Here is a 26,272-nt window from a genome sequence, read left to right as displayed (position 1 = left end):
TTCAAATTTCGTTTTCATTCTGCCAAGATTGCGTTATTGAAATTTTAAAGAATTTGGCAAGTTAAAAGAAGTTTTATCTATGCATTTGGATATGAAACCTTATTAGTTTAAGATTTTTTGCCACTAAATGTTATGGCAAAACTTTGATATAGTTTCCTCTCATTTAAAGACATTGCAACAGCTCCACAAACCAGTACCTTATCATGAAGGGTTTACTGGTCTTGTATTTAATTATAAGTATTTTGTATTTCTGTATTTTCTATTTATGATTCAAATTTCACATTGTTGTATTGTGAAGCAGTTTTCAGATTAAATTATGTTATCTAATTTTAGCCAAACTATATTCAGAAATGCCTACTTTGACATGATGAAATGTATTTACGATATATAAATGTGCCTATGCTTTTACACTTATTTAAAGAGGTAACAGATAAATGTAGTTTAACTGAATATTGGAATGTGCTTGAATGAAGGCATCAGGAATTCATCTAATTCTGGTGATAGTAGGGACCTGATGGATCAATTTTTTCTGATAACTGCATGAGTTTTCCTTTTCTGCCTAAACTAGGTTCATATTTCATTTCTGTATGTGCATGAAGAAGACTAAAGTCCTACTTAATTCTCCTCATTATATCATATTATCTGAATGGGTCAATGAATTGGTACCTGTGAAGTGATAAGAATGTCATATAGTGGGTAAAGCAGAGCAAATGTGGTTTGACTTGTAACTTTAGGAGCTCTGAACATCTCTCAGGGTCACAATGATAAGTTACTTTTGAAACTGAATGATTATAGGGCCAAACTACTGTACAAACCATTTTCTGCTAAATGCCCCTTCTTCCAACTAGTATTTGCTTCCTGGTATTGACCATTTTTTCTAGATCTTGTGATAAATATGTGAAATTATAATTTATTTCCACTTGTAGCCTTTAGCCCATAAGACTTGCATGTAATATAAAGATATCAAGGAGAAATAGTGTCAGGGGATGTTGTTGATTTTGTTTTTCTCTATCATAATTCCATTCTAGGCTCTCCCAATCAGATAGAATTGGTACATTCAAATCATATATTTACAGGAAGATTAATCTTATTTGTAATCTAGACCTCTAAACATTTTAATTCTTTCACGATTTAGGGAAAAATAATGAAAAACATATGGATGCAGTTAAGAGCCCCCAATTTAAGAGGCCACCATTGTATGATATTTTCAAAAGCTTGGAATGTGCCCTTCGACTTATCCAGAAATTATCACCAAACTAATTTTTTTAAGGTGACAGATGGAATAAATAATTAAATACATGGAGAATGTTTCACCAACTATAATTAAATAGTCAAATTAAAAATAAATTAAATCAAACCATTTTCCATTCTTTTTTGGATGTTGGATCCTCATTCCGCTCAAAGGAACTCTATACAATATTTTATGGCAATTATTGTAATTTTAATTTTTTCGGCACCAAATGCATTAACTTGGAATGTCACATTTATAGAGATCAGTATTTTTAAAAGTTGTATGGAATTCTATTCTTATAGTTTGGCAAACTACTGTGAAGTATTTAGTGCATCATAAATAAGAAGTGGAAATGTGTGCATTGGCTTTATTACTTTAAAATTAATGCAAGCATATCTTGATGTCAATGACTTCTAGATTTTTGCCAGCTGTATTCTATATTCTAATCCTACTGATTAGACGTGTGTAAATCAGGCAAAAACCAAGTGAATCAAGTTAGTTTAATACTTGGTAAAACTGTATGGGTGTCCATGCAGAAGACTCTTGAATTGCTAGATAAATTCAAAGGTCCTTAGTAAGCAATTCAGTTTTAAAACTGTTTGAAATTTATGATTTAATTGAATTATCATTGATATTGAAACTTAAAATTGAAGGTTAATTACTGATGATTATCAATAATGCTATAGCATAAGACCTTTCTATTAGGATGCCTGTCTCCTTCTTTCACACCCACATCCCTCTTCGAATGAGTTATCCCTATCTCAGTCTTTAAAGGTACTAAATTTATTAAGAGATTTTAATGGCAAAAAAGAAAAACAAAGCTTTTATATGAGTGTCTTTTTGCTCCCATTTTAATTAACATATTGTTCTCCCAGAAATTCTTTATTTACTATAAGGTGATATATATATAAGCTGCATGAAACAAAGCAAGATCATGTAAAATTAATTGAAATACTCATCAGTTATTGTATCATTTCTATATGTAGATATTCACAAAGCTATCCACTCTTCTTGATAGATGATTGAAAATGTCACTTTGGTATTACTCTGTTTATACCAGAAAATAAGGTTGTACCACATAAATCTTGCAATAAATTAAAAGATAAATTTAATTTCAAATCAGAAACCATGCATGTTTGCTCAAAAGGAATATCTATTGAACTTAATAGAATATAATCAGGGGTGGGATTCAGTTTTTTAACAACCGGTTCTGTGGGCGTGGATTAGTTGGTGGGTGTGGCTTGGTAGTCATGTGACTGGGTGGCTGTGGCCAACTCGACATCACTCATGTCAAGGGGCGCTTCTCCTTGCCTGGCCTCATGACAGTGGGGATGCTGCAACAGTCATAAGTGGAAAAATTGTTATAAGTCACTTTTTTTATGCCATTATAACTTTGGTCACTAAATGAACTTTTGTAAGTCAAGGATTACCTGTACAAAAATACAAAAAGCTTCTTTGCTTGCAAAAAGCTGCCCTAAATATCATTAGATTAAAAATACCTGCAAGCTGGAATTACAAATCAGGCAGGGTGCCAGAGCACCTTGAGGAATGAAAATAGTTAAAATGCAGTTATAACTATGAAGCAGCCAACTCTTTCTCATAAAATAAAATCCTTTAGCAGAGAGGTCATTTAAGCTCTCCAGAAAAAGCACACCCAGGAAAAGCAATCCTTAGATCCATTTGCACCACTTAAAGATACCAGCTGGTCTCACTCACCTCACAAGATATCCTAAGGAAATCATCCAGATTTAAGGAAAGGGCACATGCCCCCTAGAAAGGCAGTAAAAAAATCAGTGCCAAGCTTGTATCCTGTCTCCTGGAAGTATATCCCAAAAGGACAGTGCCAGATAGTACTAAAGCAGTGAGGAAGACCCTCTCCCACATAGAAAAAGAAACCATGAGGCGGGAAAAAATTCAAACACAATACAAATAATTAAATCACAACAGTAGCTGTTGCTTGTTGAAGCTGAATAGGGAAAATTATCCCGTCAAAAAACACAGGATTAAACATCACCAAGCACAGAATTAACCTTCACCAAAAACCAGTTTTAGACAAAACTCAGAAAGGGTATGTAAACTCACGTTTGAATGTCAATCCTTCTAGCTAGCCAAGAAGCCTTGCTGAATGTCACTCATCTTGGTTCCCTGTCACTAAAAACTTTGCTTCATTATTCAATTATTTCTTCAAAGTACTGATTGTCCAGGGAAGTATTTCCTCCCAACAGCAGTGTAAAAATCTTAAAACAACCCTTCCCCTTTAAGAAAGTCAAGCTCCAGAAGCTCCGGAGACAGGAAGTCTAGGCGTACTGGCAAGAATGTAATATGGGTGGAAAAAAACAAAAGGAGATTGCTTCTAACTACTGGTTCTCCAAACTGTTTAGAAAGTTAACAAGGGCTTCTACAGAGCTGGACAGAAGCAATAGAATCCCACCCCTGAATACAATTCCAAATAATGCTGTGCAAGCTTTTCAGGTTCAAATTTGGGAAACCATCTGTATTTAGTTTAAATAGGATGTATCTGAAATAGATATTTTTTTCTTACTATAAATTCAGAAAGAAATCAATCAAATCCTGATTATTAATTCTTTCTTCACTTGTTAATTTTTATACAGTCTTCAAATTGAAATAAAATGTTAATATTAGAAAGCAGGTCATTTCTAGTACTCCCATTTAAAATATGACATGAAAAAATCCAAAAGTGACATAATAAACAACTTCAGGTGCAGTGATTTTTTTCATGAAGCATAATTAATGGGATTACTATTAGACAAAATAATTTTTCATGCAGGGCTCTTTAGAGAAATGTTCATAATATATTACCCTTTTGACAAATGTAATATTATTTGCATCAAAGGATAAAATTCAGTATTCACACTTGGACAGTTTAATGTCTTCAAAATATCATGAAAACAGGAACTGAATGATAAATTACCTTTCCAATAATTAATAGTAGGTATACATCTCATGTAACACTTCCATATCAAAATATAATTTGATAATGAATCTAGTGAATTTCTCCTGCAGCTTCCTACTTGAAACACTGCTAAGATTTCCAAATTATATCAGACAATTTCCATATGAATAGTAAAAAATCTTTCACATTAAAATATTGACTGTAAACAAACTAAAACACGGGGGTGGGGGGAAATACAATCCATCTGTATAACAGAAGAAAATTATATAATTCTATTTGAGTGAAATCTTTCATCTTTGATTTACAGGTTTGCATCTGCTATAACTGAAACCACATTGTTTTATATCTTTCATATTCTGGCTTTCCCTGAATCTTGTTTTAATTAAAGTCTCTTTCAGATTTCTGAATAAAAAGCATGACAATGTTCACTTATGGCTTTAATATCTTCTTTGAGCTTGGAAAATGTATAAAAGAATATTATTGTTGCTTGCCGATCAAAGGAACATCAACTATCAGATAGTTTAAAGTAAAATGGTGAACAGTAAATAATACACAATTTTCTCTCTATTATAGGTTTGTATGTACAGATTGGTATGTATACATTTATGTGTGTCTGTGAGAAAGATTTTAGTGAGATAACTTTTCTACCATTATTTGCAAACCCCAAAAGAACACCCCAGACTCCTTCCTTTTCTATGACAATAAGGCAACATGTGCAGTTTAAGAATTCATTATCAGCAAAAGGCACAGCTCTTCAGTTAATACTCTTGAATCCACCTGGATTTGTGGCATAATCTTACTATTCATCAGAGAAAAAAATAAATAGCAGGAGATACCTCTCAGAATCTTGCTATTGAGTTCCAAGCTTCAATGGGATTCAGTGGAAGAGAATAACAGACATGCCAACTCCAAAAGAAAAAAATAATCTGCAAAAATACTAGATTTTCCAGCAAACTTTAGGAAGCTCTCTTTTGCTTATCTCTCTTAAAAATGTAGCACCAGATTGGTCTGAAACAGGATTAAGTCAGTTAGGGAAGATTATTGATTTCGGAAAGCCGAATCAGTTCTGAAATCAGTTTGAATCAGTTTGCAAACATTTATACACTTTGCTAATGCCATCTGTAATCTGTGCAGCATTATGCCAAAGACAAACCATCAATCTCTCCTTGCCAAGCAAATTTTGTTCACAAGCTTCTAATTATCATTAACAACAGAAATACAGAGCCACCGTCATCAACAGCAACAGAAAGCTAAAGGAGAGGCCCATTTAACACACTTGCATTTGGGACAACTAAAAAAGAGCAGAATGGATGTCTCTTGCTGCCCAGTTTCCCTTTGGAAATTCATGCTTCTCTCATGTAATTGCTCCAGCACCTTTAAAGTGGCACTGCAGAAGAACAACTCATAATTTCATTACATCCAATCAATCATATGAACCATTTCAACTGATCAGAGAGGGGAAAAAAGTCCCTGTAAAGTGTATTTTAACACGTCAGAAGCAGGAAGGAGATTTGTGATTCTGTCTAGTTTTTTCCCCCTAGCGGCTTCACAGGCTGTTACGATTTTCATAGACAACCATAGACAAGAATGCAGAATGACTTTTAACATTTCTATTCTACCACTGAATTTGGTGAGTAGATCAGAGAGCATATAAAAATCGGCACAAGATTCTGCCTTTCCATCCAAGTCTGGTTCACTCTACTGTTAGAATTCTAGTGGTTACATTGAAGGAATTTTAGGCTCTTTTAAGTCTCTCCCACGAACAAGTGAAGCTGCTGTTCAGAATTCTGTGCCCAATGTTTATGTTCCAACTGATCTCTGCCACCCAAGCAGCAGACAAGACATGTCTAAGGGTGCTTTTTTGAGGGGGGGGGGGATACACAATGATGTCACACACAGGAAATGTCAGGGGAGGACTTGGCACTTCATAAGGCTGACTCTTCTTCCATAGGCTCGCCAGCAGCTCTAGAAAAATAAACAGGCAATCAGAATATGGAACCAGAGTACACAATGACATTGTAGATTTTCATGCATAATCAAAGCTGATTTTTCAGTTCTCCCCCATGTTTATTTGTGTTCTTCAGCTAGCCATAAATAAAGTTTCTTTCCTTGGATGTATAAACAAATGTCAAGTGGAAAAACATTTTCGATCCAAGCAATCACTGCAAAAGGTTCCTGTTTATATTAAAATTGTCAGAATATTTTATAATGTTAAGTTTAGAAATGCACATGCTTTGTGTCAGCAAAATCAAATTGTTAAATGGGGGGAAAGGTGCAAGCCCACTTTCTGCTCAAAAGAAATATTTATGGATTCAATTTATCCAGTTTAACAATGGAATACCCTCTTCAAAATCAGGTAACATGCAAGGAATTTAAAGCTCAGTTGTGTTGCTTTTCTCTTAAGATTTTGTTGGCAACCTGCCTTCCTAAAACTTCCGCACTCCAGTTCTGAATTTGGTTAACAGACCACTGCCATGAAGTAGGTACCTAATAGTAATAGATAATCTGATTGTCCATACTGCCTTCATTAGAAATCACATTAAAGATAGCTTAGTAGACAGAACTAAATTAGCTTTTGGGAATGTTAAAAAATAATAAAGTTATAGACCTAATTCTGGGATATCCACAGGCAGCTACAAAAATATGATTGAAGGTCCTCCACCAGTTTTTTTAAATGTGCAGTGAAGAACTGGACTGCTGCCTTGATTTTTTTTGGGGGGGGGGGGACCATAACCTGTGGACACCTCTTCCACACACCAATGACTTGGAAGAGTAATGATTTAGATATTATTTTTAAAAAATCTATTGTCATCAGGATTGGAAGTTTTCTAAGCCTACACTGATTTCCAGAGTTTCAACAAAATTGCACGTACATACATGCACACATGTTCATTTCATTTTTAACAGTTTAAGATATTTTCATCAGTGAAATTAGTTGTAGGTGAAAAATGCATTAGTAGGTTAAATATTAGTTTGGCAGGTCTCTGTATTTGTGTACGCATGCATATGTGTGTACAAATTACAAATTCAATATTAGCAGAAGAAAAACATATAATTGTATTGACTAATCTCTTCTGGATATTTGCAGCTAAAGTGATTCAGGTCATTCATACAGGACTCTGCTGATGAGGGAAATTGCTACTAATATAAAAAAGACATCAATATTTTAAGTCCTTAGAGTTTGCTAAAAATTCTTTGAGTTAGTACAATAAGAAAGGAAAAGGATGATTTTATTTTAAAAATGTGACATAATATGTTAATATTTTATTGCATATGAGGAGGTAATGAGGCATAGCCTCTTCCAGCTTACAGTGATACTGAAAAAATCACATACGGAAAAAATTAATAGGAAATTTGGTTAGGGAGAAGGGCATATATATCCATGAATGCATACCAGATAGCTAACAAATTCAAAAAAGCTTATGGTACTATTATTAACAGCTTGCCCTCGGAAGTTGTGGGAACATAATCACTTGAGACTTTCAAGAAGAGATTGGACTGCCATTTGTCAGAAATGGTGTAGGGTCTCCGGCTTGGGCAGGGGGGTTGACTAGATGATTTACAAGATCCCTTCCAACTCTAATCTGTTATCACATACTAACAAATCAGTTATACTCCAAATTTACCTTACCAGAAAATAAAATTATAATATCAAAATCTCTGTTACAATTATAAAATACTGTATAATATAGTTGCTTTAAGCCTTTTGGCACTTGTTTGGGGGTGGGGGTGAGAAAGCACATAACTTACATTGACTTAGCACATTTGTTTTAGAAAACCATATTTATTTTTGTATCTTACTGAGAACCAGCTTGGGTTCTGCTGGTTTTGACACCTAGAATATCCACTCAAGTTCTAACTGAGGCTCATTTGAACATATTCTTCAACTTAATTTTTTAACTGCCAAATTCAACAAGCTCTTAAGAAAGTAACAATGTTATAGGATAAACTCAGGGATGGAATTCTACCAGTTCTCACCTATTCGCTAGAACCGGTTGTTAACATTCTAAACAGTTCGGAGAACCGGTTGTTAGAAGAAATTACTGACCTAATCCTGTAAGGAAGGCAGGAAGGAAACATTCTGGTGTTGCTTACAGAAACTGCCTCTCCGTTAATCCTTATTACATTCTTGGCAGGACTAGACTTCCTGTCTCAGAAATTTCTCTGGAGTTTTTCCCCCCTCCTTTGCTGGTACTTTGCTTGTGTGGAGTGAACATTCAAAGTTACAATGGCACTGAAAAAAGTGACTTATGACCATTTTTCACACTGACTGTTGCAGCATCCCCACAGTCATGAGAGGCCAGGTGAGGAGATGTGTGCCTCGATGTGAGTGATATTGAGTTGGCCACATCCAGCCAATAACATGACCACCCAGTCACATGACCACCCAGGCACATGACCACCAAGCCACGCCCACCACCTAAGCCACACCCACAGAACTGGTTGTTAAAAAATTTGAATCCCACCCCTGAATAAACTGCATCTGTGTAGGGAAACTTCATTTATCTTCCTTGTTTGTTAACAAACTGTGAATCAAAATAGAGCTGGAAGGGACCTTGGAAGTCTTGTAATCCAGGGTCTGCTCAAGCAGGAAACCCTAGTCCATTTCAGACAAGTGATTGTACAGTCTCTTTTTAAACCCCCCCAGTGATAAAGCACCCACAACTTCTGATAGAAAGCTGTTCCACTGGCTAATTGTCCTCACTATTAGGAATTTCAGGTCCTTGATTAGTTTCTACCCATTGTTTCTTCTCCTGCCCTCTAGTGCTTTGGAAAATAAGTTGACTTCTCCTCATTTTAGCAGCCTGTCAAATATGGAATACTGCTATCATGTCCCTCATAGTCCTTTTCCCTAGACTATCCAAACCCAAATCTTCCAACCAAACAGGCCTTTAATCATCTTAGTTGGTCTTCTTTGTACTTTCCCCAAAGTCTCAGCATCTTTTTTGTAATGTGGTAACCAAAACTGGATGCAGGATTCCAGGTGTGGCCTTACTAAGAGTTTATAAATGAGTACTAACACTTCACATGATTTTGATTCTATGCCTCTCTTTATATCAAGGATTGTATTAGCTTTTTTGGCTGCTGTCACACACTGCTGGCTTATATTTAAATGATTGTATGCTAGGACTCCAAGGTCCCTCTCACAGTTATTGTTTTTGAGCCAGGTTTCATCTAATCTGTACTTCTATCTTTGGTTTTTCCTGCCTAAGTGTAAAATCTTTGTTTCTTTCGCATTAAATTTCATGTTGTTGGATAGGGCTCATTGTTCAACTCTGTCAAGATCTTTTTTGGATCATGAGTTGTCTTCTGGGGGGTTGCCAGCTTAATGTCATCTGCAAATTTGATGACAAATTTTATTCCCTCATTTAAGTCACTGATGAAGATATTGAAGAGTACTGGGCCTGAGATGGAACCTTGTAGTACCCCACGGCTTACTTCCCTCCATGTAGACTTAGACCATTAAGGACTATTCACTGAGTACAGTTTGTCACCCAGTTACAAATCCATCTGTTGGTAATGCTGTCTATCTGTCATTTTTCTAGCTTACCAAGAAGTACCATAGATTGTGATCTACTTTGTTGAATGCCTTGCTAGATAGAACCTTCTACACAAGAGTTAAAGAGCTGCAGCAGAAATTACATACAATAGTTTTTAAAATTACATCATCCTATTTCTCTGTCACAAATTTGCCTAATTCTGAAACATTCAGAGGAAACTTCTCTTTTGAATATGTTCAAAGTAAAAGATGATGGATGCAGCTTTCTGTCCAACACAAAGCTTTAATAAACCCTGCATGACCTCATTTGTAAAATGAACCATTACTGTTAACTATGATGTGCAGGACATTCCAGAACCATGGTTGCTATTTATGTAAAGTTTTTTTTTAATTTAAATTCATAGTAGTGTCATTTTCTTCTCTTTTAACTGCCGTTAACCTCATCTCTGTTATCTATTTTTGTCTTGAAATTTTAATTAAATATCTGTTTCCTGCAGATACAAACTGAACTCTATTTTAACAAATCGAACATTAGGACCCTGATCCCATTTCCCCTGAAGCCTGCTCCACTCAGTATGTCAGGATGAATCACAGAGAAACAACTGTTTACATGATAATATCATTTTAAGAGAAGAGGGGAGAAACAAGGGAAGGAGAACTTTAAGCATGATGCTCAACCATGACTGTTTTCTCATTCTTCTTTTGGTGGTAAATGAGTCAGAAATTACTTGGCCAGGGAAATAACAGTGTTATTCAAATTCTGAGCTGGAAATGACTCATTTTACTCTGAGCAAACATGTAATCCTCAACATAACTGACAAGTACTTACAAAAACTCTTTCTCCTTTTTTCTCATACACACAGTGATACTCAAATATTCTCTTTCAATCCCTCCCTCTCCCCCCACTCTCACACACACAATATACACCCATACACAATATACACCATACACACACAAATATCTGATTTTATATTACAGAAATTAAGGCAACAGCTAGAAACGAGGTGCTACTTTCCAAATATGACTGTTTATATTTGCTATGAGAGTATGCTGATGAATAATACTAAAAATATTGGATTGTTCCAAGTTAGACACATCCAACTAGGATGTAGAAGTCAGCTTTCTAACTTTCTTTTGCACAGAGTAGTTTATTGAACTAAAAGATTCACAGTATTTTTACACAAAAGTAGTAATCATTCAAACTAAATACAAATATAATTTCAAATGACTGTATCATGTAGGAATTTTAAGAAACATTAAATTAATTTTCAATTACTATAATGTATTTAATTACATGAAAGTGTTGCATAAGTTCTAGAGGGCTAAAAATATTTTGCTACTGATTTTCATTTGTCTGATGATCTCACTGTAGTGTTCAACAATAATCATCCAGCACTGATGGATTCCATTTGGCCTAATCCCCTTTTTCCATTGTAACAATGTCCTGGTGAAAACTTTTACCGTGTTTGTCACTGACTGCACCCAAATTTTTGGGGTAGAAATTGAAGTATGAATGCATAAAGTGAATCTTAAGTAATGTTTGCACTTTATGGTCTTGGTGCTCTGTAATTGCCAAGAAAATTCTCAACAATATCTTGAATATTTTGCAGGTGATTTTCTATGGCACCACTAACAGATCTTGAAACCCCTTGCATTGATGATATATCTGATCTGTGGAACAACAAATGCCTTCCTTGATCTTGGCATCAGTTATTCTTGGAAACATCTATCTCAAATAATGAAAACCTTCACCTTCCTTGTTTATTACTTTCATAAAATTTTAATCAGTCTGAGTTTTATGTGGAGCGGAAGTAAAAATATCTTTCCTAGGCCAGCAAGTGGTTCTTTCATGTGCCACATTTTCTGTGCTGAAACCAAAATCTCTTGGAGTGGTCATTTCTTTTTAATTTAATGCAACTCTCTTCATGGTCCATTCACATATATATTAGTGCTTAATATATAACAAAGGAAGGCAAACTTGAGGAATATCTTATTAAGTTCAAAATAGAAAAAGAAAAACTAATCTGTTGCTCAATGTTTTTTCTTAAAAAATTACATCAATGAACAATATGAAAAATAAAGGTGAACCTGTAATAAACTTAATTTTTCCTAGCTCAAATCTCCACTTAGAGACAAACAACCTACTCTCTAAGAAACAATTTGGTTTCAGAAAAAAACTATCCTGTAATCTGCAACTCTTACACTGCAAAAACATATGGACTACACAATTTGATCAGGGCAAAGCAATAGACACAATCTACATAGACTTCTGTAAAGCCTTTGATTCAGTGGTACACAACAAACTACTCCTAAAACTAAAATCTTATGATATCTCTAGACACCTGCATAACTGGATAGAAGCATTCCTGTCAAACAGACAAGAAATGTCAAAATTGGGAGCGTCCTATCAAACTCCATACCTGTTTACAGTGGTGTCTCCCCAGGCAGCGTTCTAGGACCAACTCTCTTCATACTCTACATAAATGACCTCTGTGAGCATATCAAGAGCAACTGCGTTCTTTTTGCTGATGATGTAAAGCTATTCAACACCACAGACAATACTACTACCCTCAAAAAGACCTCGACTGTGTATCAGAATGGTCAAACAAATGGCAACTTCAAATCTCAACAAATAAATGCTCTGTCTTACATATTGGCAAAAAAATCAGAAAATAAAATACAAGCTGAATAGTCAAGACCTTGTTGATGATCCAAACTCTGTCAAAGACTTTGAGTACTCATCTCTAATGATCTAAGTGCTAGAGCCCACTGTAACTACATAGCCAAAAAGGTATTAAGAGTTATTAATCTAATCTTATGTAGCCTTTTCTCTGGTAATATTACACTACTAACTAGAGCATACAAAATATTTGCTAGACCAATACTTGAATACAGTTCATCAGTCTGGAACCCATATTATGTATCTGATATTAATAGAAAGTCCAGAAATATTTCACAAGAAGAGTTCTCCACTCCTCTACTCATTGCAGAATACCAGACTCGAAATTCTAGACCTAGAAAACCTTGAATTACCCTGTCTTCGGTCCGACCTAAGTATAGTATATAAAATCATACATTGCAATGTCCTGCCTGTCAATGAATACTTCAGCTTCAACCATAACAATACAAGAGCACACAATAGATACAAACTCAAGGTTAACCGCACCAAACTTGATTGCAGGAAATACATCTTCAGCAACAGAGTGGTCAATGTCTGGAATACTCTACCTGATTCTGTGGTTTCTTCCCCAAACCCCAAAAACTTTAACCTTAAACTGTCTACTATTGACCTCACCTCTTTCCTAAGAGGTATGTAGGGAGTGTGAATAAGGGCACCAATGTGCCTACCGTCTCTGTCCTATTGTTCTTTTTTTCTTATATGGATTTCATGTATTCATAACTATGTTTATAGTTATACCTGTTATCTTATAATCACTTGACAAAATAAAATAAAATAAAATAATGATGATGATGATAATAATAATAATGATAATAATAATGATGATAATGATAATAATAATAACAATAATAATAACTGTAACCATGAAATTTGGCAGAAAGATAATGACAAACCTTGGACTAAAGAATAATTGTAGAAACATCATATTAACCATAAAGATACTATTTGCAAAGACATCATTTTCCTAGTTACACTATAGGTGTGTGAAAGTTCAGAAAGACTTAACAAGGAAAAAAATGATAATAATGCTGGAGAACATGATTGAGAATACTTTCGACTACAAAAAGGGACCAAAAGATTTGGTATTGGACTAAGAAAAACCAGAATACTCTGGCAAGAGTTGTTTGTGAAACTCTGATGCTTGAAAACATCAAAGGCTATCAAAAAGAGGCTGTCAGAAGACAAGGGGGGATCTCCTACCCCCGATGACACACACATGAAATTACAAGAACTTAAAGAAGTAGTTATTGACAGACAATCTTGGGGAATTATATCTATTAGGTCATGAAGAATGGAAAGCGATTAAAGTAATGAACAACAACTTTTAGGTACAATGAGAATTCAGGATGAAATACAAAATCTATCCATTTCCATTTCTATTATTTTTTGATCATCTATTAATTTGTTATGATGAGTTGATCCAGAAATCATTTTCAATACAACTTGAAAGCACAAAAATGGAACAGAAATTTTTTGTAATTTTTAGAAAGTGCTTCAATATAGAGAATATACGTATATTTGTGTGTGTGTGTGTATGTGTATTTATATGTGTATGTATGTATATATATTTGTGATTTCAAGAAAAATGAATTTCTCAGGAAACTGAGTTTTTCATTAACAAATCTATGTGTCTCAGAATCCAATCACCGTAAAATAACTGAGTTATGTATTCCATGGAGTTTATTAACAAATAAAGCTGAGCAAACACCAGACTATAGCAACAGATCATTCAAAACTCAGACAACTTTGTTCCTGCTGACTAATTCAACATGATCAATATATCTTTTACTCCAGGTGTAAGGAATTCATTTATTTTCTGAATTCCATGTTATCTGACCAAATGTGTCCTCTCAACTTTAATCCACCATTCAGTTTTTGTAAAGATAATGAATAAATAAGGAGGGAAAATGAAATAATCATTTTTGAATTTCTACCAGCTTGGCCGACATATTTCTGCTAGGACAAACACTTATTACAGCAACAAAAAGAACCTGTGAACCCAATTACCTGTTGGATTCAACATCTGATATTACTTGCAATATTGTGTAAGTTGTCCAGTGTAAATTACATATGGATATTGTCAAGGAAATGTAGTAATCCTTTCTTTAAATAATATGTAAAATTTCATATAGAAATAGTAATTTTTCTTTTTGTTATTTTTTAATATATTTTTCTTTCTTTCTTTCTGCTCTATTATATAAATAAAGCAGAACAACAAACAAATAAGGCCACTCTGTTAATAGGATGAGGGAGGCAGCAGCTTTATTTGGGATCTTAGCAATTCAAGTTAAGTGGAAAGGATAGCTGATTAGGACACTAATTAGTTTAAATCCTGTAATTTGATATGCCAAGCTAATTACATTTTATTTTTGCTATTCCAAAATTTGGCTTTATTTCACCAGAAAAATTAAGTTTACTGAGGCCTAAATTATAGTAGGCATTGAATTCTAAAAGAACACAATTAAATATGTTTCATATCTCAATCGGAATTGCAAAGAAACTTGCAATTGCTATTTTTGTCTTCCTTTCTTATGATTACTTACAACCTGGATTAAAATTATTCTCCTCATGTAAATTCTGTTCCAAGAAAAAAAAGGCCTTTATTTAAAGGATATAAGTAACACCTTGTACCATTTGTGTAAAAAAACTTGTCCCGCTTTAGTATAAATGCTGTTTAGCATTATCATTTATTGCAATATACTTTAAGATTACATTACAAACTATCTGTCTTGTAAAGATTTTTGTAGGCATTTCCAATTCATTTTAATACGTTATCATTATTAATGCCGGCATTCTCAATGATCAGAAATTCATTCTAGATTTCAGATTCATATCACGTATATCACTGTTTCTTCAATGTTTTGTTTTCAAACTTCTTACTATTTTTAAAAATGATGGAGCACACAAAAGGGCTTTTGTTTGTATGGATTATATTTATTGATATTTATTATATTAAATATTAAATTTAATGCATTCATTTGAATATTTATTGAATCATGTAAAATAACAATATTAAACTTTTGATATTAAGATAAATAAAATGATTTTCATAAAAATCACTATATTTTAACAAATAAAAATAATAATGAGAACAGTGATATGATTTTAAAGTTTTGCAAATATTTTCAATATCTGGCAAATGATGCTTTTGCAGATCATTCAGAGGGTCCTGGGTCTTCAGATAACATTTTCTGAAATACTGACATAGATTACAATATGAATATAGGAAATGGGAAAATTAATCAAATTTATATAGTTCTATAGAATGACATGTATTTGTGTGGCTTGTAAGAGATTTTTAGAATATTTAAGGATTAATAGAGATTTGACTGAACTGTGTTTTCATAAATATAGTCCTTTGCAGTTAATTAAAGGTGTAAGAAAACTATGGGATAAGGTGACATTTAGTATTTTAAATATACATTCCCATATATGCATTATACTTATATTTTCCAGTAAAACCAGGCAAATTAATGTAGAATTTTAATTCATGTGTGTAAAAGCACCAATCAAACTTTTCAATATAAAATCTTCCTGAATGGTCTAAATCATACTCCATCATAGATTTGCATAATATTCTTAAACAAACTAATAACCTCTTTAACACATTCTTTGGTTCAGTATTTGTAAAAAGCAATGAATCATGCCCAGTATTTCCTAGCCGAACCATAGAAAACTACAATGATCTAATACATATCAATTTTACAGAAAACAAAGTTGAAAAAGCACTACGCAATCTAAAACCATCTCTATCTATTGGACTAGATGGAATATGTGCCTACTTCTTAAAAAAGCTATCCACTGCCATAGCAGAACCTCTAAGCATAATCTTTGAAAAATCTTTCAGGACCAGCTCCTTGCCAAAACTATGGTCACAAGCCACGGTCATCCCCATCTTCAAAAAGGGAGACCCCAGCCTAGTTGAAAATTACAGACCAATCTCTACATGCTGCGTCATCTGTAAAGTCATGGAATTAATTATTAACCAATCCATCATCCCCCACTTAGAAACCTACTCTTTAATAAACAATCTGGTTTCAGGAAAAAACTATCCTGTAATCTGCAACTCTTCCACTGCAAAAACATATGGACTACACAACTCGATCAGGGCAAAGCGATGGATGCAATCTACATAAACTTCTGTAAAGCCTTTGATTCAGTGGTACACGAAGAACTACCCCTAAAACTAAAATCTTATGGTATCTCTGGACACCTGAATAACTTGATAGAAGCATATCTGTCAAACAGACAACAAAAGGTCAAAATTGGGAGTGTCCTATCAAATTCTGTACCTGTCAATAGTGGTGTCCCTCAAGGCAGTGTTCTAGGACCAACTCTCTTCATACTCTACATAAATGACCTCTGTGAGCATATCAAGAGGAACTGCATTCTCTTCACTGAAGATGTAAAGCTATTCAACACCACAAATAATACTGCTACCCTTCAAAAAGCCTTGACTATGTATCAGAATGGTCAAACAAATGACAACTTCAAATCTCAACAAATAAATGCTCTGTCTTACATATTGGCAAAGAAAAACCCAGAAAATAAAATACAGGCTGAATAGTCAAGACCTCCAAACTCTGTCAAGGATCTTGGAGTACTCATCTCTAATGATCTAAGTGTGAGAGCCCACTGTAACTACATAGCCAAAAAGGCGTTAAGAGATGTTAACCTAATCTTATGCATGTTTTTCTTTCGTAATATTACACTAATAACTAGAGCATACAAAATTTTTGCTGGACCAATACTTGAATACAGCTCATCAGTCTGGAACCTACATTATGTATCAGATATTAACACAGTTGAGAAAGTCCAGAAATATTTCACAAGGAGAGTTTTCCACTCCTCTACTTGTTGCAGAATACCTTATGCCACCAGACTTGAAATTCTAGACCTAGAAAACCTTGAATTACACCGCCTTCGGTCCGATCTAAGTATAGTATATAAAATCATACATTGCAATGTCCTGCCTGTCAATGAATACTTCAGCTTCAATCATAACAATACAAAAGCACACAACAGATACAAACTCAAGGTTAACTGCACCAAACTTGATTGCAGGAAATACGACTTCAGCAACAGAGTGGTCAATGTCTGGAATACTCTACCTGACTCTGGTTTCTTCCCCAAACCCCAAAAACCTTAACCTTAGACTGTCTACTATTGACCTCACCCTTTTCCTAAGAGGTCTGTAGGGGACGTGCATAAGCGCACCAATGTGCCTACCGCCCCTATCCTATTGTTCTTTTTTTCTTATATGTATCCATTTCATGTATTCATAACTATAACTAACTACTTATACCTGTTATCTTGTAAGCAATTGTCAAAAATAAATAAATAAAATAAAATAAATAAATCTTCCCATCTTATTGACTACTGTTAAAGCTACTTAATATTATAGAAATGGAAGCTGTTAAGGAGCATAGAATAGAATTATTTATTGGCCAAGTGTGATTGGACACACAAGGAATTTGTCTTGGTGCAAATACTCTCAGTATACATAAAAGAAAAGATGCATTCATTAAGAGCCAAGAATCATAAGGTACAACACTTATTAATAGTCATAGGGTACAATAAGCAATCAAATCATACTAGGAAACGTCAATATAGATTGTAAGGATACAAGCGACAAAGTTACAGTCATATAGTCACAACTGGGAGGGGATGGGTGATAAAGAGTGATGAGAAGATTCATAGTAATAGTAGTGCAGACTTTGTAAATAGTTGGACAGTGTTGAGGGAATTACTTGTTTCGCAGAGTGATGGAGTTTGGGAAAAAACTGTTCTTGTGTCTAGTTGTTCTGATGTGCAGTGTTCTATAGCGTCGTTGTTGGGTATATGGATACACCAACTAGGTTTGGGTGACTAAATATATAAACCTAGGTTTAAGTGTTTGTAGCTTTAAGCACCAAACTGCAATGTAATTAGATAATTAAGGGTGCGGTTGCAAGCAGCAATATAAGGCAGTGAGAGTAACGTAACCCTTGCTGCTGGTCTCTGGTTTCTCTGCTCTCTGCCTGCCTGCTGTTTACTCCTGTATGGGACGTCTGCTTGTTGGCTACTGTGCTGGATACCGTTTCTACTGAACAAAAGGACTGTTTACTTGGTGAGCTGATATCCTGTGCATACTCAGCGTTGTCTTCGAGAGAAAGGTATCGGAAGGAGAAGATTTACAAGCAGATAAAGACATTGTAATGGACTAGGTTAATGTTGGATATATTGGATAATGACATATGGACTGAATGACACTGCTTAAACTCTGTGTGAATTAAATAACTATTTAAAACTACAAACAGTGTTTTTGTCTCCAGTGTGTGTATACTCTTGGGCCCAGCCTCTCTCTCATTTGGCTGCCTGGCTTGACTGCTGCTGTGCACTCTGCTTGGGGGTTTGTCCCCAAACACTAACATTGGTTATGGGCCCAGCAGTGAGCACAGTCTAACTAACCAGGTTATAGCTGAGAGAGTTGGTCTGAGTTGCACATTACTGTAACGACAAACTGTTTATCATTAGTAAAATAGTTATTTATCTGAAGAGTAATGGCACAAGTAAATTTGCCAAGTCTGTCCATGATATCCAGACTAGATGGAACAAACTATGTTTCATGGTCAATGAAATGTAGTTTACTTCTACGAAGAGAAGGTTTGTGGGACATAATAACAAACCCACCAGATGTATCTAACTTAGATCCTAATGTTAAAGAGGATGCCAAAAAGATACAAGACTATGAACGAAAGAATGAGCAGGCTTTATGCATCATAGGACTGACTCTCTCTGACCAGCAACTGATTCATATCTGTGGAGAGGAAATTGCTGCAAACTGCTGGGAGAATCTCAAGAAGATTTATGTTTGAGACAGTGTAGGAGCTCATATCAATCTTACACGGAAGCTGTTTAGAACACATCTTGAGAAGAATGGAGACATGTTAACTCATTTAAACTGTATAAAAAGCATTTTTCAGGAATTACAAGAAAAAGAGCTTATATTTAATGAGTTGCAACAAGTATACATCATACTGTCTTCTTTGGATCGAAGCTATGATGATTTTGTGACGGCTTTAGAAGTATTGCCAAAAGACAGTTTATCAGTAACTGAGATTACCGGCAGGCTATTAGAAGAAGCCAGAAGAAGGTGTGAACGTGACCAGCTGAGAGAAGATAAGCCTAATAAAGAAAAGAAATTATCTCCAAAGCTTGAAAGAAACCAGCTATGTAAAGTAAAGCACCCGGAAGAAGAGAATTTATCTTCGACGGCATACATAATTAAAAAGTGTTTTAATTGTGGAGGCAGAGGACATTTGGCAAGATTCTGCAGAAAAGGAAAAAGCCAGAATGTAAAGAAGCCAAAGAAATCCTTTGAACTAGCCACGTTTAGCAACTGTGATGTGAAGAATAATTTATGGGTGGTGGACAGTGGTGCATCCCACTGCATCACGAGAGATAAGACAAAGTTTATAAAAATGTCTACAAGCTCTCAACATATATCACTCGCTAACGGCTGGCACCTCAAGGCCAAGGGTGAAGGTATTGCATATTGTCCATGTTTAAACCAGAATATAAAAATGTTGTATGTACCATAGTTAAAGATGAACTTACTTTCTGTAAGAGTATTAGATAAACTAGATTATGTAGTTACATTTAAGAATAATAAGTGCATACTTGAAAGAGATAACAAAAGGGTAACTGCAGCTTTAAATGGAGCATTATATGTATTACATGATAGTAAGAAAGGGAAGGCACAGACTGTATTTAACAATATAAAGCCTCATAATGAATGTATCCATTTATTGCATAGGCGTTTGGGGCATGTAAATTTTAAAATGCTAAAACGTACAGTAGAGTTATCTGAAGGAATAAGGTTAAAACCCTGTGATAAATATTTGCGTTGTAATGTCTGCTGTGAAGATAAGAGTAAAATATTGCCTGCAAATAGGCTAAATGGTTTCAAAACTAAAGAACCTTTAGAATTAGTATTTGCAGACATCATAGGTCCAAAGAAGCCCAGTATGGGGGGTGCTCGATATATACTGAGCATTATGGACCATTATTCTAGATATGGGTTTTGCTACCTAATGAAAAGCAAAACTGAAACATATCAACATTTCTTCAACTGGTTAAAGTTTGCAGAAAGAAAGACTAAACGGCAACTGATAACCTCTCTGCCTGCCTGCTGTTTACTCCTGTATGGGACGTCTGCTTGTTGGCTACTGTGCTGGATACCGTTTCTACTGAACAAAAGGACTGTTTACTTGGTGAGCTGATATCCTGTGCATACTCAGCGTTGTCTTCGAGAGAAAGGTATCGGAAGGAGAAGATTTACAAGCAGATAAAGACATTGTACTGACTAGTTAATGGACTAGGTTAATGTTGGATATATTGGATAATGACATATGGACTGAATGACACTGCTTAAACTCTGTGTGAATTAAATAACTATTTAAAACTACAAACAGTGTTTTTGTCTCCAGTGTGTGTATACTCTTGGGCCCAGCCTCTCTCTCATTTGGCTGCCTGGCTTGACTGCTGCTGTGCACTCTGCTTGGGGGTTTGTCCCCAAACACTAACAGTCGTTTTGAGGGAAGGAGTTGAAACAGTTTATGTCCAGGATGTGAGGAGTCTGTAAATATTTTCACAGCCCTCTTTTTGACTCGTGCATGATACAGGTCCTCGATGGAAGGGAGATTGGTAGTAATTGTTTTTTCTGCAGTTCTAATTATCCTCTGAAGTAGGAAGGAATAGCTCATTTAATCACCAGAGAAATATGTATTTGTAGAAGCAGATATCCCTTCAACAATTTTTTTTACTATCTTCCAAAATTAAAAATACGTACAGAATATCAATACTGGCCCCAAGCCTACAAAAATTAGAAACCTTTCTTACAGAAAGAATTTGGGAAGAAACTTTTTAAAAGATAAAGACATTTTAAATATTGAAATATGGAAGAAATCATGAGGTCCTTGGTGCTCTCTGACCTTGGTTGTTTTCTTGAAGAGCTTTCATTACCAAATTAGGTAATCTCATCAATACTATAATAGTAGAAAGTGAGGTTTGCTTTCATTTTATATACTAATGGCTTGCTCTGTCAGTGTTGGTGGGAGTGGTCTTGGTGATTCCTTGATTGGACTGTTATTTACTGTTAGCTGGTTTATCTGAGTTGATAATTCCTTAATTGCCATATTGTTTGCTTCTGAATGCTGGTCTAATGTTAATTTCTGCTAATCTTGGTGTTGATTGCTGGGGAGGAGTGTTTGGGTATTTTTGTTTTCTTTTTTCCTTTTTGACTATTTCTTTGACATGATATATAGATGTATGTGTCTGTTGATTTGTCTGGGTGCCAATCTTCCCAGAATTCTCTAGCCTTTTGAAGCTTGCTCACAGTTTCTCACAGTTTCCCAGTTGAAACTTTGGGTAAGTCTGTCCATGTATTTGAAATTAAGGAGTTTTCATCAGATCTCACTGGTGTTCATGGATGTGCACTTGTAATCTTTAGTCTATTTCTCCTACATGGTAGCTGTTGCAGTCCTTACATTGTACATTGTAAATGACTCCTATTTTTTTTCTGGGATTTCTGGGTCATTACACTGACTTGGGATGTTTTGGTTTGTGTGCTGTGATGATGTCATGTGGTTGTAATAGTCTATTGGCGGTTTCTAAGATGGTAGTGTTACCCTTTTTACAGCTTATGTTAGTTGTGCTTTATTGAGTGAGTAGCCAGGCACTTTTTAATAGAGTTGCATCAGGGGTGGGATTCAATTTTTTTAACTACCAGTTCTGTGAGCATGGCTTAGTTGGTGGGCGTGGCTTGGTGGTAATATGACTGGCTGGGCATGGCCAACTCAACATCATTCACATCGAGGCATGCATCTCCTTGCCTGGCCTCTCGTGACTGTGGAGATGCTGCAATAGTCGTAAATGTGAAAAACAGTCATAAGTCACTTTTTTCAGTGCCATTGTAACTTTGAATGGTCACTCCACACAAGCAAAGGAGGGAAAAAAAACTCCAGAGAAGTTCCAGAGACAGGAAGTCTAGTCCTGCCAAGAATGTAATAAGAGTTAACGGAGAGGCAGTTTCTGTAAGCAACAGCAGAATGTTTCTCTGTCTCTCTCTTTACCCCCTCTCTTTCTCATTCTCTCTTTCCCCCATCTCTCTTTCTCTCTCTCTCTTTGTCTCTCTCTGTCTCTCTTTCTTTCCCTCCCCCCTATCTCTGAGGAGAGGGAAGGAACCCCTAAACTGATGCTGGGTAATGGGAAGCTGATGTTCAGAGGTGGACTAGCCCAGGAGCAACTCGCTGATGGTCAGCTGAAAGACCAGCTAGCTGGCAGGGAGGCAGGGCATCACACCACCAGCAACTCTGCAGGAAAAGCAACTGACCTCCAGGAGGCAAAAGCAAGCCTACGACGACTCAGGGTCACATTGTGGCTCTGCGTTGTAACGGGTCTAGGAGGAGGGGACCATGTCTCCCACATTGTGAAGCGTGCTAAATTTCACTATGCAAAGCACTGCAAAAGCAAGAGGCAGGCCACGGAGGCAGCAACAGCAAATGTATCGTGATGAAGGCAGAATGCTACTTTGCGCAAAGGCAAGAAAAACATAGTGGAGCTGTGCTGTGGTGATGGCACACATGCCCACAGAGAGGGCTCTGAGTCCCAACTCTGGCACACATGCCATAGGTTCTCCACCACTGGACTAGGGCAAAAAACCTATTGGAGCTTGGGGATTAAAGATAACAGTTGGTTTATTTGTCAGTTGCAGGCAAATTTATCTGTCCAAGTAATTAGGGTCAGAACGCTTTAGGACTTTGCTAGTGGATTACACAAAATGTTTTTTTTCAATAGATCCACAACCTTCTTTTCATAACATTTAAACCAATTCATTTGTAAAGGGTTTGGTTGTTTTTGACTCCTTATTGTCCTTTCTTTCACTCAATGGATTCAGTCCAATTCTATTCCATTTGGACTATCCTTGTTCTGCAGAAGTGCCAAAAGAATTTGGCTTAAATAAAAGTAAGAAGTGTACAATGTCTTTTTTCTTTTTTTATAGAGACAACTTTTCTGAGTTATCTCTCTCTCTCTCTCTCTCTTTCTCTCTCTCTCTCTCACACACACACACACACACACAGAGAGAGAGAGAGAGAAGTAGAGACAGAGAGACTGCTCTGTGTATTGAACTATTCACACATCATGTGGAAATACTTAATTGATGAAGTGAGTTGGCAGTTTTTCTTTCATTTTATAGAATTGTTAAATTCATATTCAAGTCAGCCGCATTTGGTCAATGTGAAACAACAGTTGACAAGCAGGAGAAATGAACTCTCCTTTGTTATTCATTCATCCCATTTCACTTAAAAACAAAGTATAATTTGCCTTTTTTTAAATAAAAAGACAACTCCTGGTTTTGGCCAATGCAATGCACAAGCATTAATATTTTTGATCAGTGTAAAATAATCCTGGAATTTTCTTATCCTTTTTTGTATAGGCCAACATCTCAAGTTACATTACCACTTTTATCTTGTCTATCTACTTAATTACTAAAGGTACTTGTCTATTTTTAAAAAAAACCTGTCAAAATGTTTGCCCCTTTTTTGTTCTTAACAGATATTCACTTTATTTTGTAAATGGCTCTTTAAGTATGATAAATAAGAGACTGTCAAGCCACATAAACCCATAAAAACTAAGGGAAGACTCGACTTCCGGTTGGGCACTGCGTCAGTGCGGAGCTAAGGAGTGGACCGCTGGTATGAAAGATTCAGATTTTAGCTACTTGGTAGCTTTTTGGAGCGTGACGGACCCCAGAGGGGTAGGCAAAAGAAAGGGGAAGACATGGAGGTCTTGGGGAGGTGCCACGATCCCAGAGACTGGAAGAACCCCCTGAAAACCAATGGCAGAGTGGAGAAGAAGGAGATTGTGACAACTGTGACGATTGGAACCAGAGACACAGCAGCCCAGCTGATTAAAAGGAGTGAAAAGAGAGAAACAGCAGGCTGAGCATTGGAAAGGCATATTTAAAGAAGATCTTCAGAATATTGGTGTATACTGTAAAGAAAGCTCCGAACTGAGTGGTGTGCCGAAACGGCGGAGTTTTTGATAGGAGCACTGACTGAAACAATGGCAGAGATTTGTGCTGACTAATGGATCGTGAAACCTGTGGAGACGAAGGGTGAGGTAATAACATTTGCTTTGCGAGTGGAGGAGTGAACTATAGAACTTTAATATCTGTTTACTCGAGAAGTGGGGGAAGAAAGAAAAAGAAGTGAAAGTGATTAAGTGTTATAGGAAACGAAAGGACAATTAAGAATGTAAAATTTGGGAACGAACTTTTACTGCATTGAAAGATCGGAAGAAAGGACTGGGGAAAAGAAACTTTAACCTGATAAATATTAATAGAAAATCCTGACAACAAAATAAGAAAGACCTATCTAAGGTTTATAAGTGAAACTGTGACTGTGCAGGAATAAAAGAACAAAAGAGCAACAAGAAAATACACAAACGGAGAAAGTGACAGTGCAATTTGGAACGAAGACATTTTGAATTAAGACCTGATGTAAAACAATTAACAAAAAAAAATTGCTGGATCTGATTTAATAGATATTGGTAAGATATAAATGTATTTAAGTGATGTTGGTAGAAAATTAATTTGATAGAGGTAAATATACGAGAAATTTGTATATAGAATATTGCTTAATGCTGATTGAATTTTTTGGATTAATTGTATAATTGTTGGAAAGTGACTCTATAAACATATGAATTAGATGGTCAAAGAATAATTAAATAGTATTATTATAGTATTATTATTATTATTCACATTTTATTGTTCTACTGATAAATTATACCAACCAATCCTTGTTTAAAAATACTATACAAGAAATCTAAGGGGAAAAAAAGAAATTAGAATTACTTACTTTGATTAAATATATATCCTTAAAGAAAAATATAAATCCAGATATTTAAATATATTAATTAGCTAGGTGCTTTAACTATTTACAATATTTTTGTGATTACATAGATTTTTTGTTCTTCTGGTTAAACATATTAGTATTTACTTACTTGTATTTATACTGGATTAATTAAATATATATTGGGTTAATACTTAAATCTGTAAACCTTAGAATGTTTGACCACTTAAGAAATTGAAATAAGATCTGTCTGGGATTACCTATAACAGAACATTTTTATTTAACAACATATGTATAAATACGTGTACGGTATCTAAAGGAGAAGACAATATAACTCTAGTAGGATAGTTGATGGTAGATTGGAGACAGCTTCGACAAATAGTTAAAATGGCAACAATAACTACAAATGTAAAATCAGGGAAGAAACCTACAACAGCAACATCTTCGCCTCTGGGACAGAGATCGATTGACGCAATGTTATTGGCATCAATATTATCAATATTATCCGCCCAAAGTTTGCAGGCAGTACAGTCAACGCTTGCCATGATGCAGGAAATGATGGTAAAAACCCATGAACTGATAGCGAGGAATCACGAAGACATGAAATTAGAAATGAGAACGGCAATAGGAGGAGTGAAGAATGAGATACAAAATTTAGATAGTAAAATCGGAAAGATCCAGGAGACAATGACAAAAAATGAACAAAAATTAAACATAGTAGAGGCAAGAACTGAGGTGGAAAAGACACTAGAGGAATCGGAACAAAATTGGAAAGTTTTATATTGTGAACTTCGGGATTCTGTGGTGCATATAGAATTAGAAAAAGCATCATTTTATTTGAGATTCCAGAATGTTGTTGAAGATAAAAAGGAAGATCTATGTGAAATAATGGTGAATTTGATAGCAACAGCCCTACAGAAAGAGAAACACAAAATTGAGAATGACATTGATGAGGTCTACAGAGTATACACACATTACACCCGAAGACACAGACTACCCCAAGAAGTCCACATCCGATTCACGAGAAAGACGATACGAGACATGCTATACG

At 35.4% G+C, this 26,272-nt stretch overlaps 2 protein-coding genes across 2 annotated transcripts in view; one reads left to right on the top strand and one right to left on the bottom strand.

The window, feature by feature from the left end:
- TWIST1 (twist family bHLH transcription factor 1) overlaps positions 1-26,272 on the top strand; it is a 100,747-nt gene that overhangs the window by 62,849 nt on the left and 11,626 nt on the right. The window lies entirely within an intron of this gene.
- HDAC9 (histone deacetylase 9) overlaps positions 4,100-26,272 on the bottom strand; it is a 455,657-nt gene continuing 433,484 nt past the window's right edge. Inside the window, exon 28 of the mRNA XM_087917383.1 lies at positions 4,100-6,110. Coding sequence (XP_087773509.1) covers positions 6,071-6,110 — 40 coding nt within the window. The 3' untranslated portion in view covers positions 4,100-6,070. The remainder of the gene's footprint in view (positions 6,111-26,272) is intronic.

Source organism: Pseudonaja textilis, chromosome Z (assembly GCF_049901715.1).
Source record: "Pseudonaja textilis isolate UNSWEBS1 chromosome Z, rPseTex1.2, whole genome shotgun sequence".
NCBI classification, from domain to species: domain Eukaryota; kingdom Metazoa; phylum Chordata; class Lepidosauria; order Squamata; family Elapidae; genus Pseudonaja; species Pseudonaja textilis.
The sequence above is the reverse complement of the archived record's forward strand: the minus strand, read 5'-3'. Positions and strand labels throughout refer to the sequence as shown.